This window comes from Pogona vitticeps, chromosome 2 (assembly GCF_051106095.1).
Source record: "Pogona vitticeps strain Pit_001003342236 chromosome 2, PviZW2.1, whole genome shotgun sequence".
In the NCBI taxonomy this organism is placed as follows: Eukaryota; Metazoa; Chordata; class Lepidosauria; order Squamata; family Agamidae; genus Pogona; species Pogona vitticeps.
In genome coordinates this window covers 42,551,119-42,564,965 of record NC_135784.1, presented here as the reverse complement: position 1 = coordinate 42,564,965, position 13,847 = coordinate 42,551,119, and the positions used below count along the sequence as shown (strand labels likewise).

Sequence of the window (13,847 nt, the reverse complement as noted above, 5' to 3'; positions counted from 1 at the left end):
GACTGCTCTCTCGCCGCCGCCGCCGCCTTCCCACGAAACTTCAGCTCGGCCCCGGAGAAACTTTAGAAGGCGCCGCCGCCTCCGCCTCGGCTTGAGCTGCCATGGTCTAAGCGCCGTTGCCGCGGGAGGCCTGGCGAAGAAAGCCTTTGCTGCGACGAGGCGGGCAGGAAGGGGTTAAGAAGCCAGCCCGTCCGGGGGACGGTTCCGGACGTTTGCTTTTCGGCGAGGTTCTCTCTCTTCCCCCCCCCCCCCCGGCCCGGTGTCTTGCACGGGATCCCCGACGACCTCGGCGTGCTTGCGCGGACCTCCCGCCCGCCGCCCCCCCCCCCCCGCTGGGCGATCCCCGGGATACAAAATGGCGCTGCCGGGATGGGGAAAGTGGGGGTCGCGCCTCTTCGCGGACGCCTTTTGGACCGGGCTCTTGGTGTTCCAGACCTTGGTGGGATCCGGGTCCGCCTTGGAGCGGCAGCCCTGCGGCTCGAACTGTACGTGTAGCGGCCAGCTCCTGGACTGCAGCCACCGAGGGCTGGGAGAGGTGCCGACGGACCTGCCCGCCACCTGGGCAGTTTCTCTGTAAGTCTCTTGGGTTACCTGGAGGCGGTGTGTGTCCCGTCCCCCCCCCCCGAGACGATCACACCGGGTGTCCTTCTCCCCTTTGGGAAAGCCTCCTGGCCCCCCGAGTCTAATGCCCGTTTAGATCCTATAGAAACAACACACACACACATCAGGGAACCTCCTGGCTACTTTCCTCACCCCCTGCTCCCTCCTTCTCTGCAGCCGGTGATTAATTGCCATGTTCACTTTCCCTTTCTTTGAGCCCGCGGCTTCTCGCGCGTTGCTGAGCAACTAACCCGGGGCCAGATCCCTCTGGGGGGTAGAGAGTTCTCCTCCGATCTTTTGCGGAGAGATCCCGGGAGAGGGGGAGGCATTGGAGGCGGCTCGTCTCACTCCCCCCCCCCCGCCGAGTTAGAGCATCATCAGATGTGCAGCTCTTTAAAGGGACATCATCCTCTCCTGATCATTAAGGGAAGGGGGGGTGCGCGGGTTTGTGGGGGATTGTGCCACCCAGACAGGGGTAGTTGCTTTTTTGGGGGGGCAGATGCCCTGCTTGGGACGCACCAAGGTACAGATGTGGAAATATATGCATATGCAAATGTAGGCTGTTCTGTTGTGTGCTGGGAAGAGGAGAAGGATTTTAAAACAACAACAGCATATGGGTATCCAGGCACGTGGAGGGTCTTTTTTCTGAACTTGCCGGCATGGGTGTGTGCTGTGCCTCCTGGTCTTATCCTACAAGACGGGTTAACTTCCACGCAGGTTTAGAAATAGTGGTTGCGTCGACCTCAAACACTTGAAGAACCAGACAAGTGGCTAAGTTGACCAGGACAAAAAAAGGGGGGGGGGAGTGAGGTGAGCAATTAAATTTTTTAAAAACTATGCTTATACCTCTTCAGGATCATTAAACATGTCTTGCCAGATGGAAAGAACTCATGCACAGTCTCTTTCTCTGGATAGAGTCCGTGGTTGCATCCCAGATAGACCTTCCGTTGTAAAGTGGGAATGGGCTACTTTGATAGGTGTGGGAGCCTGATTTCTGGCTTCAGGGACTTTTCCAGGGGCTGCTTAGGAGACTACCACAAACTGAAACCACAAGTGGCTAGAAATACTTCCACTTCTGCATAATGGATGGTTAAACAGGGCAGGGGCCCACTGAAAAACTTGCCCTTCTGTGGCTGAGCTGGAGGATGATGATCGGGGAGTGCAGGGACGGGGGGAGCTGTTTGGATTTGAGGCAAATGAAGCCCTGCTTTTCCCACCTCTTGTGTAAAAGGACTGGACACTTTGCAGTGTTGCACACAAGATCAACGAGTTTGGCATTGCCAAGTGGGTGGCAGAAATCTGATGTAGCCCCTCAAGCTACTTAATCTATGCCAAGCACTATTAAACACTTGTTGAGTCCTGGGTATGGGTGGGCAAGTTGTGACTTCTGAGCACCTGTCCACCAATCTTATGTGTAAGGATGGGACAGGTTTTCAGGATGGGGGGCAGATTCTCCCAGCTCCCTATGAGCATAGGTGCCTCTTACTTCACCTCTGATTCAGTGGTGAAAGTTGGAGGGACTATGGGTAAAAGTTGGTGTTGACCTCTCCAGGACAAAGAATAATCAGACTTCTTGTTTGACCCATTTCTGTCTTTTTTTTTTTTAATGTAACTAGGAGCTGGACTCCAAAGTGGAGAAAAGTCAGATAATGGATATGGGGGGGGATTTAGGAGGGTGAAGGAAGGGCAAATGGTTTGCAGATGTAGGCCAATTGAATCCCCTTTGGTTTCTGACACTAGGCCCTTGTTACCTGTTGTTGAGGGACTCGTCTGACTAATCATTAACAAGTTTTACGCTGTGTTACTTTCAAAATAGAGTCTCATGCAGCCAACATGATTTTCAGGTATTAAAATATGGACAGACAAATTTGTGACTTGTGCCTCTCAGAGTAGGAGATAAGTTTCTTAACTCCTGCATTCAGATCCTCATACTTCCTCTCATGTGGCACGGTTTCATTTTTGACTGTTAGTGTTTACTTGAAAGTAAAGTTACTATCTGGTATTAAGGGATAATTACACACTGTGTTACTTGCAAATACATGGTATTGTAAAGGGAAATTTATATTATTTTGTAACTCTTAGAAGTTAGATTTAAAAACTTACAACTTGTAAAAAAAAACCCCAAACCCAGCATCCTGTACCTGGAAAACTAATTCTTACGGACTGTATTGCTTTGTTCCAGTGACTGAGTTGGTGCCCATTCAATATCAAATGAGTTTGAGTGTGGTATTCTACTTAAAGATGTTAGAGCAGTTTAACATGCTTTGTAACCTGAGAAATGTCAGCATTAGCTGAACAGAATAAAGCACATTTCAATGTAGAGTGAAATATACTGGGAGCCTGAGGAGGACTGAGGCAAAATCGCTGTTATTTGGTATTTTGCCCATGTTCATGTATTGTGTTTCAAAATGTGCACCAATGTCCAAATCAAAAATCAAGATGAGTGATGAAAAAAATTATCAGTTCGAGCCTTGAGAATTTGAAATGCAAGCAGGCATGAAAATATGAATGCTAAAAAATTATGCTTTTATAGAATGATGGCTAACGTCCTAAGAGTTTCTACTTTCCCATAAAGTTCTTTGATAAAATTCTCCATTTCTTAAGTTGCTGGTTACTTTTGTTTATTTTACAGTATATAAAAATGTTACAATATAGGCTGCATTCCCTTTATATAATAGTATGAAAGGGGAGAGAAGGTGAATTTATATGATATGAGTTTTATACCCGTAAGTACAAATGTTGCCAGTATGAACTTTAATTCATGTTGATGTCATTATAATTGAGCTGGCAGTCTCTAGGGTAGAACCTTTTTACCACCACAGTAATTACAGCAGTATCTTAACTGTTATTTATTGCTCTGCCTTACAGATATGTAAAAATCTGGAATATGGTTTTTATACAGTATAATATTGTATGTTTAAACTTTGCAAATTTGCTGCTACAGGTTTCTGTGTTGTTCTTTTGACTGCATAAAGCACAAATGTGGTTGCTCACATCTAAGAACAGTTCATTCTTAGAATCTACTAATCTTTTGTGTGCTTTTAAGGGATTTCTCATCTGTAAATTGGACAGTATTCTGCACTGTACAAGTGCACCACTGAAAAGGTTTAATGTTGCCACACAATGATGTGATATATATGTTGGCTGTGTTTTGAGAATAATGTATTTGTGTTAAATCTTGCATGTCTGTTTGGTCAAATTCTGTAATTATAATTATTGGCAATTTCTATGTTGTTTCCAACCACCTAGACTATGTTCATGGTATTGATCCTTTCTGATCTACAGTTAGTGAGTGTCAGAATGCCTTAAATCTTCTGTATTTGCCTGGGAAAGTTTGGTGGGTTTATGCTTGCTAACCGTGTGTGTGTGTGTGTGTGTGTGTGTGTGTGTAAAATATAGTTGTGTAGGCTGACAAAGACTAATTTGACCCATTACACTCCATGAGTTTCACTGGGAAGTGAGGATTTGAACCCAGGTGTCTTGAATCTAACATTGGCCCTCTTGATTGAGGCCATGAACTTTTATACTTTTGAGACAGTCTGTCTAGTGCAAGGACTGGTCTAACACTCTTCAGTCGTTCTCAGTGGGGGCCATATGGCCCCCTGGCACATTTTGGGGAGGCCACAAACTGGGAACAGTTCTTAACACATCACCTTCCAAGATTGCTTATGTGGCTTATACAATCCTGATTCGTCCTATATTTCTTTCATATTGTGTTTATGGACATGTCCAAAAAAAATGGCTGGTCTGCACCTCTCTGTACATTTTACAACACTCCAGCCTGAAATGTACTAGTATTAAAAGTATCACAAGGTTCTAGTTTTCCTTACAATTACTGTATTTCATTATTCAAAGCCTTCACATTTGTGGCTGTATCCATCATAATTTCTTTCTGGAAATCTGTGTAGAAATAATAAATTTTAAGTCTAATGTCATGATAATTCTAAACTGATTTCCTGAATTATGAAGCATTGAAAGGGCATTGCCTGTTCTAAACCTTCACACTTAGAACTCATTGACATTTTAATACAAAGTCCATTAACTAGAAGGGACCACATCTTTCCAGCTTTTGGCAAATCAATTAATGTATGTAAATCCTCTTCTCTCTATCCTGGCATCTTTTAATTTTTGCTGTGACTCGTGGCGCAGTGGTTAAAACGCTGTACCGCAGCCAAACTGTGCTCACGACCTGGGGTTCAAATCCCAGGTAGCCGGCTCAAGGTTGACTCAGCCTTCCATCCTTCCGAGGTCGGAAAAATGAGTACCCAGCTTGCTGGGGGGGGGGCAATGTGTAGCCTGTATAATTAAATTGTAAACCGCCCGGAGAGTGCTTGTAGCGCTATGGGGCAGTATATAAGTCCAATAAATAAATAAATAAATATCCACATACAGTATTAAGGTAGACACACAATCTTCTCAAGTTTAAATTGTTTTGGATGATGAAGCAAACTATAAATCTGAATAATGGGTATCTTATTTCCAAGTTTGCAAACAATTTAAATTATTTTTGCTTTTTTTAAAAGCTAGGGATTGCCAATGCTGGTCATCCACAGTTTTGCAAACAGCATGTAGGTTCATGCATGCAAGGCTACAGTGAAATCTAAATACAGTGGTGCCTCGCTTAACGAGCGCACCATATAACAACGAATCTGCATAGCGATCCCTTTTTCGGGATCGCTAATGCGGAGGCATAGCGTCGGTCCCTATGGCAAAAACATAGTGACGATTGGTAAGTGTTTCGCTTACCGATCTTCGCTTTGCGATGCCCACGGATCAGCTGTTCGGTGGTTACAAAATGGCCGCTGGAAGCCCCGAAATGGTCGCGCGCAGCGTTTTCGCGCCCTCCCCTCGCTTACCATGGGTGCGAAAATGGCTGCCGCTATGGAGGAAACTTCGCTGAACGGCAAGTTTAGGGCCCATTGGAGCACATTAAACAATGTTTAATGCGTTCCAATGGGTTTTTATGTTCCGTTTAGCGATGTTTTCACATAGCGAGGGTTAATCCATTCCAGATTAATCCATTCCGGATTAACCTCACTATGCAAGGCACCACTGTATATTTTTTGTTAAGTGTCTTCTTTATCCGTTAGCTTTTGTGTTTGTTAAAGTCCTTTGCATTTAAATTGAGAAGTGAGAGATTTTTGAAGTCCAAGTGGCCTTGTGTTTTCCGTGGTCCATATGGATACCTGCTGCTCTTCAGAGTTGATGACGTGATTACAGGTACAAACTTCTGGTTCCAAAAACAATAGCCCAGACAAGTTGTATGGAGCATGCATTGCATCAGGATGTTTTTCCACATGAGGGGATTTGGGATTTGATCACTCCCAGTGTCACACAAGAGCTGATATAGGCCAATGGGTTGGAGTGCCTGGCTGTGGCTGGGAGTTTAAATCCCCACTGTTGCCTCCCAGGAAGAGGGCTAGCTGAGATCATCTGGAGTGTGTGTCTGCAGCAGGGTTACATGTCCTTCTACTTGAGGGGCCCTGGACAAGCTTTACAGCCCCAGAGCACCACCAGAAGGAAGGCCTGCGAAAAATCACTTTTGAGTACTTTATACTTAGAAAATGCTATGAGTCAGAATCAACTTTATGGCCCATAATTATTAAGTCATGCTAGAGGTGGAAACCATTATGCTAGGACCAGTGTTTACTGAAATAAAGATTAGGCCCTAAATGGGACTTTATTTATTCTGCATTATAAACATCTATACATCTATGAATTCTAGATGTATTTGCTTACAATACCTAGAGCACTGTAAAGGACACTGATTTTGCTTTATTATTTTGCAGAATAAATAAAGTCCCATTTAGGGCCTAATCTTTATTTAAGTACAGTGGACCCTCGACTTACAGATGGCTCGACTTACAGACTTTTCGAGTTACAGACTTCTCTGGCTGTAAAATTTAGATTCGACTTGCTGACGGAGAATCGACTTACAGACCAGAAAAAACCCAAAATGGAACAAAAATAGAATAAAAACTACCAGTTATGGGATTAATCGGTTTTCAATGCATTGTAGGTCAATGGAGATTCAACCTACAGACTTTTCGACTTGCAGCCACCGTTCCAATACCGATTAATTCCGTAAGTAGAGGGTCCACTGTAAACACTGGTTTCCACCTCTAGCTTAATAATAGTAGAAATCATACTTTGTCCTCCCTCTTGGATCGTTTTCTGGGATGTGACTAGGCATTGTGTATGTTTTTGAAGCTGTGAGAACTAGAATCATATTTTTCAATGAGAAATGTGACTCTTTGAAGCTGAATCCTGTGCCTGATTCTGCCCCTCTTTGCACTTTAGCAAAGTGGCCACTGGCTACATAACAATGCATTTAGGCAAAATTGATTAACTGAAACAAATCACAGTACAGTGGTGCCTTGACTTACGACCGCCTTGACCTACAAACATTTTGAGTTACGAACACCTCCGTTCACAGCATTTTGCTTTGATTGGCGAACAGAGCTTTGGCTTAAGAACAGAAAAAAGGCAGGCGAAAAGGGCAGGAAATTCACACTTCTAACCGTAGGTGACAAGTTAGAGAGTGTGCGATCCGAGGAGGCGGCCTGCTAAGGTAAGGTGCTGCTTTATACTTAAAAAAAAACTGTTCTGGATATTTTTGAAGCCTGATTTTAGGCTGGGGGGGTTATGTTTCCATGCTGTGATGGGTCTTGGGGGGGTGTTCCCCCCATTTCCAATGGGTTGGTTCCTTTTTGGAGTGTTTTTCTCATTTATGATGGGTCTTGGGGAATTTGTTTGTATTTTTGGTTCCCTCCCATTTCCGATGGGTCTTGGGGGATTTGGTTGCTTTTGGGGTTCCCCCCCTATTTTCGATGTATCTTGCATGCTTTTTGCTTTGTTCTCTTTGCATTTCATGCATGCTTCTCTTGCTTTTTTGCTTCGTCTTCTTTGCATTTCCAATCTGCTCTGTTTTCTGTGCTTTTGCAATGGTTCATGCATGCTTCTCTTGCTTTTTTGCTTCATTCTCTTTGCATTTCTAATCTGTTTTGTTTGCTTTCTGTGCTTTTGCAATGGTTCATGCATGCTTCCCTTGCAAATCAGAAAAGTTTTTGCAAGGGTCTGTGCTGGCTTGGTTTAAAATGTGTGGGTTTAAAATGTGCTGGTTTAGCATGTATTTTAGACTCCAAACTCTCTCCCTCCCCCATTGTCCTCTCTCTCTCTCTCTGTCTCCCTCCTTTCCTGCCCTTTTTTTAACCTAAGTAATTTTAGGTTTAAAAAATCTCCCCCTAGTGGTAGAGGATGGAATAACCGGTTTTGCATTAGTTCCTATGGGAACGGGTGCTTTGACTTACAAACCGTGCCTTGACATAAGAACAAAAACAGCTGGAGCAGATTAATCAGGTTTCAGTGCATTCCTATGGGAAATGCTGCTTTGACTTACGAACATTTTGACGTATGAACGCCATTCCATTACGGATTAAGTTCGTAAGTCAAGGCACCACTGTATGATGTTTCTTAAAGGCCTTCTTAGAAAGATTTTAAAACAGCCAATCTAGAATTTTCCCATTGGTCTTCAGTGCACAGTCCTCTTGTACGTGCAGAAGTATGCAGCTCATGAGGAGAATGTTTAGTGGAAAATTGCAGTGATATAAATGGCCCTTTAAAGAGTTAACAAGAACTTGGTTGTCTAGTGAACGTTAATTTTAGTGCAGTCCAGAGCAGACTTACTGAAGAGTAATCTCAGTGAATTTCCTGGATATGGGATTTTAGGATTCCATTCTTGAAGTCCACATTCTGTGAATGAGAGACTAGGCTAATTTCATTTTCTGTGTTTCTAAACTGCCCTGTCCTATGATATAGCAGGAGGCTGAGACATAAAAATTTCCAGCCAATGCAGATAAAACATACACATCCCAGAAAGACTGCTAATAATAGTTTAAACAAACATTCTTACTGAGGTCTCATGACAGCTGCAGAATTAAGCTGGACATTTTTATGTTTTGTAAACACGAGCAAACACTTTTAGTGTTAGTATTGCATCTTATGAGCTTGCCTCTTTGTTGTGTTGTTGCCAAGACCTCCTAGAGCGTTTAAAGGAATGTTTAAAAAAATGTTTCCTTATGAAAAATATATACTGATTTGATAAAGGGGAAAACGGTATATCAACTTGGGGTTAATGTGTTGAGAAATGTTCTTCTTAAGGAGAGTCCACAGGGAGATAGTGCTTAGTGCATGTGAGAGGGCTGTGTTCTTTTTCTGTACAGTGTGGAAGAGTGGTTGCATAAGACAACTTGAACTTTCAGCTGCTCTTCGTCTAACAAATGCATTGTTACATTTAAAAACCAGAGCAGCTCTGAAACAGGACATCATGAGGAGAGAGAGAGAGAGAGAGAGAGTGTGTGTGTGTGTGTTTGGCAAGGTAGAAGATCTTAACCTATCCAGTAACATTGGGCTTCCCTCTCCCTTTTTCTTTCTTGGTGCCTGACTTTGAAGCTAAGATAGACATCAAAAGATATAAAAGTCTGAAGCGTGATTTACATTAGAACATTATCTGCAGCGTAAAACTTGACTGCAGAGCATAGGAAGCGAGAGGCTTTGCTCCCTACAGATGCCAGGTGCAAAGTGTGGAGAACATCAAAATGGCAAGTACAAAGCCAGCCCTCACCACCCGGATAGAGTTTTTGGAACTGTAAAATCTTGCTCTTTCCTTTTTCTTCTTCCCCTGCAAGCAGGTTTGGAAGAAATGCTAGCTTCTTCCCTGAAATTAAAATAACTCCCTCCCCCCCCCCCAAATGCCCACAATGTGACTTGGAACCTGGCCCACTGGTAGTTAAGTTGTGCCCTATAAGCATGGAACAGCCATTGGGTGATGATAGTGATAGACTTTTCAACCTATTCATGGTTAACTCATTCACAGTGATGAATAAAAATGAAACTAGTATGCTCGGATGCAGCATGCATTGAGTCTGGAGGCAGACAAGAGAAAATTGGACAACCATCTGTCAGATCTGATTTCGATTCCTGCACTTAACAGGGGATTGGATTCAGTGGCCTTATAGGCGCCTTCCAACTCCATTATTCTATGATTTTATGATCACTGGAATATGGGGAGTCCATTGTGCCCTGTTTCAGAGTTCATTGTGCTGATTGGAATATGGAGTTGAACTACATAGATGTTACGGCAGGCCCTCTATGTCTCTCAGGTTTGGAACCTTTGGGCCAAATGGAGGCCCTGATCAACATAGTTAATGGTGGTGGATTATGGAAGTAGTAGTCCCGAACACTGAGAGAAGTGTGTGTTCCCCCATCATATGCTATGGTGAGGGGTGGCTAACACACTAGGGAACAGGTCTCCATTGACCTTAATAAAAGAAAGCATAATCATGAAAGACAGTGAGCTATTTTAATAAACTTGCTTGAAAGAACTTGATAGCTGGCTTAGCCTACAATGCTGGATCTGTCAGGAAATACGTAGGTAGGTGGTCTTGTGTCCTGATGAAATGCTGTCTGTTTTAAAGCAAGATCTGAAATAGGATGTTTCTTGGGAAAGCCTAGTGATGAAAAATGCCCTAGTGATGAAAAATGTCTTCTTGTTGTGTGCCATCAGGTCCCCTCCAGCCCATGGCAACCAGGAGCATCTCTCCTTGTATAAACCCGCCTAATCACTAAGATCTGCTGGGCGGGCCTTCCTCCATATCTCATCATTGAGAACAGTTCATTATGTAGAGATGTGGGAGAAGGCTTTTTTTTGCGGTAGCACCCCAACTATAGAGTGTCCTCCCTTTTGGAGGCTTGATTGGCATCAGCACTGGCATCATTTCAGGGCCAATTGAGTGACATTCAAAAGGTCCTATTGGGTTAATAGCCCTTCTCAGCGTTTGCAAACTGAGGGCTGTGGCTTCTTTTATGGAGTCAGTCCATCTCATATTTGGTCTTGTTCCTGTGGCACCATAAAGACTATTTTTTGTGGCACAGACCTTTGTGGACGGCAGGGTGCTTTCACAGAATCAGACCATGAAAGCTTCTGCTGAATAAAACTATAAAATCATCCTTATAGTGCCACAAGGATCTTTGCTGTTTTTGCTACTGTATGTGTGTGTGTGTGTGTGAGAGAGAGAGAACGAGAGATGGCCCCCCTTCACTTTTCTAACCTCAAAATTAAGAAAACATAGCTTTGAGTATTCAGCCTCTGGGCTCAGAACGCCCAGACATTAGGAATCCCTGTTGAATCTAAGCCCACAGGCTCCATCTCTAATGAGTTGTGTTCCATTTGCTCAGTGTTAGCTGATGTTAGTTCCATAAGGCTTGTGACTGGAAGAAGCTAAGTCTCCTGACTGTATGAAACTAAGCCTCGTGGCTGAAGGAAGCCTGTTTACAGAGGCAAGGTACAGTGGACCCTCGACTTACAGACGGCTCGACTTACAGACTTTTCGAGTTACAGACTTCTCTGGCTGCAAAATTTAGATTCGACTTGCAGCCAGAGAATCGACTTACAGAGCAGAAAAAAAAAACAAAATGGAATAAAATAGAATAAAAACCACTGGTTATGGGATTAATCGGTTTTCAGTGCATTGTAGGTCAATGGAGATTCGACTTACAGACTTTTCGACTTGCAGCCACCATTTCAATACGGATTAATTCCTTAAGTAGAGGGTCCACTGTATGTACCATTTTGTTCTCTCCTCAGCTATCTCAGCTTACTTCGTGTATAAGATGCACCTCAATTTTTAGTGTAATGATTTTAGGGAAAAGTAGTGTCTTGTACATGGAAAAATACAGTAATAAGGGCAGAGGAAGTGAAATTTTTTGACTCTGCTAGACCATCGCTGTTGTGCTGAAGAAAGAGCTCTTCAGGGAAGCATGCATGGGATTTTCTTTTTGATTTACAGCAGCAATCATGCCTAGTGCTATAACCACTAGGCATCAGAAGTATCATTTAATGTTAACAGACCTGGGAGTTCTTGAAAATGAATTCCAGTTTGTTGACTTCTAATACTATGTATCTGAATAGTGATGATACAGATCTCCCAGATGTGGGGAACAGTGTGAAAGCATTGAGAAACATTTTGTGTTAAAGCTTTGTAGTTCCTCAATTTTCCGAGTATGATGCAAGACTAAAGATATTATATTAACAAGACAATCCTATATATGTATGTTTACTCTGAAGTAAGCCTGAACTTGCGTGAACAGGATTCAAGATAGTATAAAATTGTAGCCTGCAGAGCTTTCATGCACAGAGTTTAATTAATCAAGAATACATCAGTAACTTGTGTAAGTTATATTGTACTTGTTTCTAGGATGTCCGGTTTTGATTACAGCTTAAGCATGCAGCTGCAACCCAATAAGGGCATAATAGTAGATGTTTGTGTCTATATTATTTGAGTGGAAATGCTGAGGTGTAAACTACAAAAATGATATTCCTCTCATGCTGTCCTAATGCTAGCGGACAGATAAGTCTACATTGGCATTTTGTGTCTAAAAATACATAAAACACGAGGTCAGAATTCTAGCATTTTAAAATCTTGATTTGACTTATTTGTACAAGCTCTACCCCCCTCTTACTTCCTTTTCAACGGTTTTGTTTCTGATTCAGGATATGTACTATACTATGCCCTTTAACCTTCTTTGCATAGTAATTCAATCCTGATCATGCAGGCGGTGACTTTCCCAGGTTTTGTGGCGATAATTTGTGATACTTGTTGACATCTGCCGAGGATTGCAAGGGTGGGAGGGAACCCTGAAGCACAGCTAAGGGTGCTAAAGTGCAATTCTCCAGAACTCTTTGTACTTCAGAATTTTTGCTCAAAGCTAACACTTTGCAAATAGTATTGATTCAGCATCAAGTCATTTCTTCCCCTAACCCTAACCCCACCCCACCCTGATCATCTTTTAGAATTATTATTATTGCCTAATGAAGAAGACTGGAAGCTTTGGAAGCTTGTACACATATTTTTGTGACCTATTGCTTATTCCACCAGGGGTTGGTTGGTGGTTGGATTAATAAAGGTATTGTACCAACATATGCTCTAGAATTGACTCTCTGAGGGAAATTTCTAGGAAAAAAGAAATTTCCATTCAACAAGTGCAAATATGTAGGTTTGGGATATTATGTACTGTTGTACGTACATTATTATTCGTGATGTACAAACTTGCTTTAAATTCATACTCAGTAACAGATTCAACGTCTGAAGACCCTTTCTTCTGTATGCATTCTAGCAGCACTATGGTGTATTTCCAAGCTATGGTTTTTGTTTTAATTAGCCGCTTCACTTGTCATTTTAATGCATGAATGCTTTATTCTTGTCCTGCAGATTGTTCATGAGTTTGGCAGGCTTTCATTAGCGTTTAGTATCCACCAGATACTACATTTTGATGTGTCCCATGTAGTAGTAGATATCTTTTTTTCCTCACATCTTGAGAATCAGAATCAGCCTGTGCTGTCACATGGGGGAAGGATATATTTTGAAGGGGCCTGTGAGAATCTATCGTTTTCTTTGGATTATTAGTGGTTGTTATATGTGGGCAGTTCACTTGTGCCTTGTGGTAACCCTATTAATTAGTGACTTCCAAAAGGTCTTATGATTTAATAGCCTTGTCTGGGTCTTGCAGACTAAAAGCCATGACTTCCTTTGTTGAGGCTATCCACCTCATGCTTGTTGTCTTTTCTAGTTTTGCCTTCTCATGATATGCTCTTAAGTACAATAGTCTCAGGTTAACAGTGTTAACTTCTAATGAAAGTTCAGGCTTGATTAGATAGAACTAACTTATTTGTCTTTTTAGCAGCCCATGGTGTCGGTAATGGTCTCTTCCTTCACCACACTTTGAATGGATCCTTTTCCCCCACCCACCTATCCAGCTTTTATCTCTGTCTGTGGTCACCAGGATGGATGCTGTTGACCTTTGTCTCCAGTAACCTATCCTTAGTTGATTTTTTAAAATGGTTCCTTTGTTGCTTTCTTTTTGGGTCTCAGTCTTCTTCTGATTCCTTGGCTTCCATCTTTGTCGTGATCAAAATGATTGTGTCAAAGTAAAGAAAATCCTTACCTGTTTTTAATTTTTTTTCATCACCAGTTTTAAAGCATCCTAATCCTTTTGTAGGCATTATTTTTTTTATTCATATTCATCTGTAGACCTGCTTTTACCTTTTTTTCTATTGAACTTTCATCAAGGTTCAAAAAAATTATTACTTATGTTACAGTTGTCTTGTTTTTTTTTAATGCTTGAGTGAGTCTTTTCTGATGTTTTATTCAAGACCCAAGAGTGAAAAACCTGAGAATCTCTTTTGCTCT

General features: G+C 42.3%; 1 protein-coding gene across 1 annotated transcript in view; it reads left to right on the top strand.

Annotated features, from left to right (window-relative positions):
- The first annotated feature begins 279 nt into the window (after positions 1–279).
- Positions 280–13,847, top strand: part of LRIG1 (leucine rich repeats and immunoglobulin like domains 1) — a 149,765-nt gene continuing 136,197 nt past the window's right edge. The window contains exon 1 of the mRNA XM_072989406.2: positions 280–573. Coding sequence (XP_072845507.2) covers positions 356–573 — 218 coding nt within the window. The 5' untranslated portion in view covers positions 280–355. The remainder of the gene's footprint in view (positions 574–13,847) is intronic.